The following is a 2,372-nucleotide window of genomic DNA, read 5'->3' on the forward strand; positions in this document are numbered from 1 at the left end:
ATCAGTATAAAAATATATGTTAAAATATAAATATACTATAAAAATAAATTAAACTACACATGTATTTATACAAAAATACACTAATAGCTGATTTTAGTAGTTAATTTTAATGTACAAATAATATTTTTTAAAATGTATATTTTAAAATATAAAATATACATTAAAAATAAATTAAATTATATATATTTATAAATAAATATATTATAACTAATTTTAGTAGCTATTTTTGTCTCTAAATAATATTTTTGAATATAATATATAGGACGCAACATTGTATTGTTGGATGAAGTGAGGAAAAGCATAATATGTGTGGATTATGGCATTCCATTATTATTTTGAAGATGTCCTTAGTATTATTCTGGTTCTTAGCTTAAAAAGCATTGAAGCCGAAACCATATTGAACACTGGTATTAGTACTTCTGCATCTCTCAACCGAGCAAGTTTCCCACATGGTTTTATTTTTGGGACAGCATCATCTTCTTACCAGGTATATCCAAGGACTAAAGTTTTCATTAATTTTTTTTCTCTCTAGATATATCAAACATGTGATAACTAGTATCAGTGTATCTATCTATATATGTTTATGAAAAATTTAATCAGTACGAAGGTGCAGCATTTGTTGGTGGTAGAACTCCAAGTATATGGGACACTTTCACTCATAATTTTCCAGGTCCTTTTTGTCATTAGTCTCTATTAATTATATTAATTAAATGTCTGATCTATACATAATATTTGTATCTGTAACAAAATAATTTTTTATTTGGTTAGTTAAACTGATTCTTTTTAAAGAAAAAGTTATTTATTAAGAGTTGAAATAAATAATTGCCATTTGAAAATAAATTATCATTTGAAATGAGTTTACGTACAATTTGCATAAATTTTTTATTTATGGTTTGATGTTTTTTTTTTTTTTGGGAATCAATAGAAATTAAATCTAAACCTTTTGAGTTAAAAAAAAATTGATATCATATGATGATAGTATGATACTATTTTTTCAAAAATTTAGGCCAATAAAAAAATACGCATTTAAATTCCTAACATAAACTCTAAAAATATTTTGAATTTGAAAGGTGACGGGCCGAGTAAGTTAAAAAAACTAACATTATTATTAGAACCCTAACTCTATTCAATTATTATATTGATGTAATCTATTTGTTATTCAAGTAAAAAAATACATATTTGTTATTATAAAATCTTATTTCGTGCTCTATATATACATGATATATAGGCAAGATAGCTGACAGAAGCAACGGGGATGTGGCCATCGATGAATACCATCGTTATAAGGTGCAATAATATATACTACAAATTCAACCACTCCACAATATATTTAATTTGCTTGCATATAAGATAAATTAATAATTTAATTATTAATAATATATTATTAATCATATAACTCATTAATAATCACATAATTGACATTCTTTAAAAACATGCGCTATTGATTAAGCAGGAAGATGTTATGATTATGAAGGATATGAACATGGATGCTTATCGGTTCTCCATATCATGGTCCAGAATACTACCAAGTAAGTAACACATGGATACATAATTTCTCTCATATTACCATTAGTTAGGGTTATTTCTTAATTTTATGAACAAATACTGTATTTCACCAAATTATTGATTTAGGGCTCATTTTAATTGGACTCAAAGAATCATTCCTTATACAACTAAATATCCATTTTAATTTGGTCCCTGAAATTCACGCGATTACTCAATTTGGTCCCTGAAATTCAAAATTACCTATACTAGTCCTCCAGATTCAAATCCAGGCACCAATATGGTCCCTCGACTCTTTCCGGTGATGACTAGGCAAACGAAGTGCTAATATATAGCACCCTCCCTACTACATTGGATGATGAGTAAACGATGTTGTTTACCCTTAGTACCCAAACAAATTAGAAATGAAGAATAGTGGAGGTAAAGGAGAAGAAGAATACTTTATTTTGGGTCTTCATCGTTTCTTCTCCCTTCATATACAAAGCGACGACATTTCTGACTTGTTTGGATGCCAAGGGTAAACAACGTCGTTTACTCATCATCCAGCGTAGCAGGGTGGATGCCATCTCAGCATTCAGTTTGTCTAGTCATCGCCAGAAAGATTCGAGGGACCACATTGGTGTCGGGACTTGAATCTAGAAGACCAGTATAGGTAATTTTAAATTTCAAGAACCAAAATGAATAATCACGTGAATTTCAGGGACCAAAATGGAGATTTAGTCTTCCTTATACACACAATTATCATTGTTAAGACTCTTTTTTTCCCTTTTTTTTAGCTTTTATTTTTGCTTCCTTCATTTTTAATGAATGTAAAAAAAAATACAATTCTTAAAAAAAAAAAAAATCAAAGTCTCATTTTCTTAACTTGA

The 2,372-nt window shown here is 28.0% G+C and overlaps 1 protein-coding gene across 4 annotated transcripts in view; it reads left to right on the top strand.

The window, feature by feature from the left end:
- LOC107644618 (beta-glucosidase 12) overlaps positions 264 to 2,372 on the top strand; it is a 12,508-nt gene continuing 10,399 nt past the window's right edge. For 2 of the 4 annotated variants that reach the window (XR_002347540.1, XM_016348511.2), the window contains exons 1-4: positions 264 to 487; positions 601 to 670; positions 1,229 to 1,287; positions 1,454 to 1,529. Coding sequence is in view for 3 of the 4 variants with exons in the window: in XM_016348511.2 (XP_016203997.1) it covers positions 317 to 487; positions 601 to 670; positions 1,229 to 1,287; positions 1,454 to 1,529 (376 nt within the window). In the remaining variant the exon portion in view is untranslated. The remainder of the gene's footprint in view (positions 488 to 600; positions 671 to 1,228; positions 1,288 to 1,453; positions 1,530 to 2,372) is intronic. The other 2 variants (XM_016348512.2, XM_016348513.2) reach the window with 2 other exon arrangements.

This window comes from Arachis ipaensis, chromosome B05, assembly GCF_000816755.2.
Source record: "Arachis ipaensis cultivar K30076 chromosome B05, Araip1.1, whole genome shotgun sequence".
Taxonomy (NCBI): domain Eukaryota; kingdom Viridiplantae; phylum Streptophyta; class Magnoliopsida; order Fabales; family Fabaceae; genus Arachis; species Arachis ipaensis.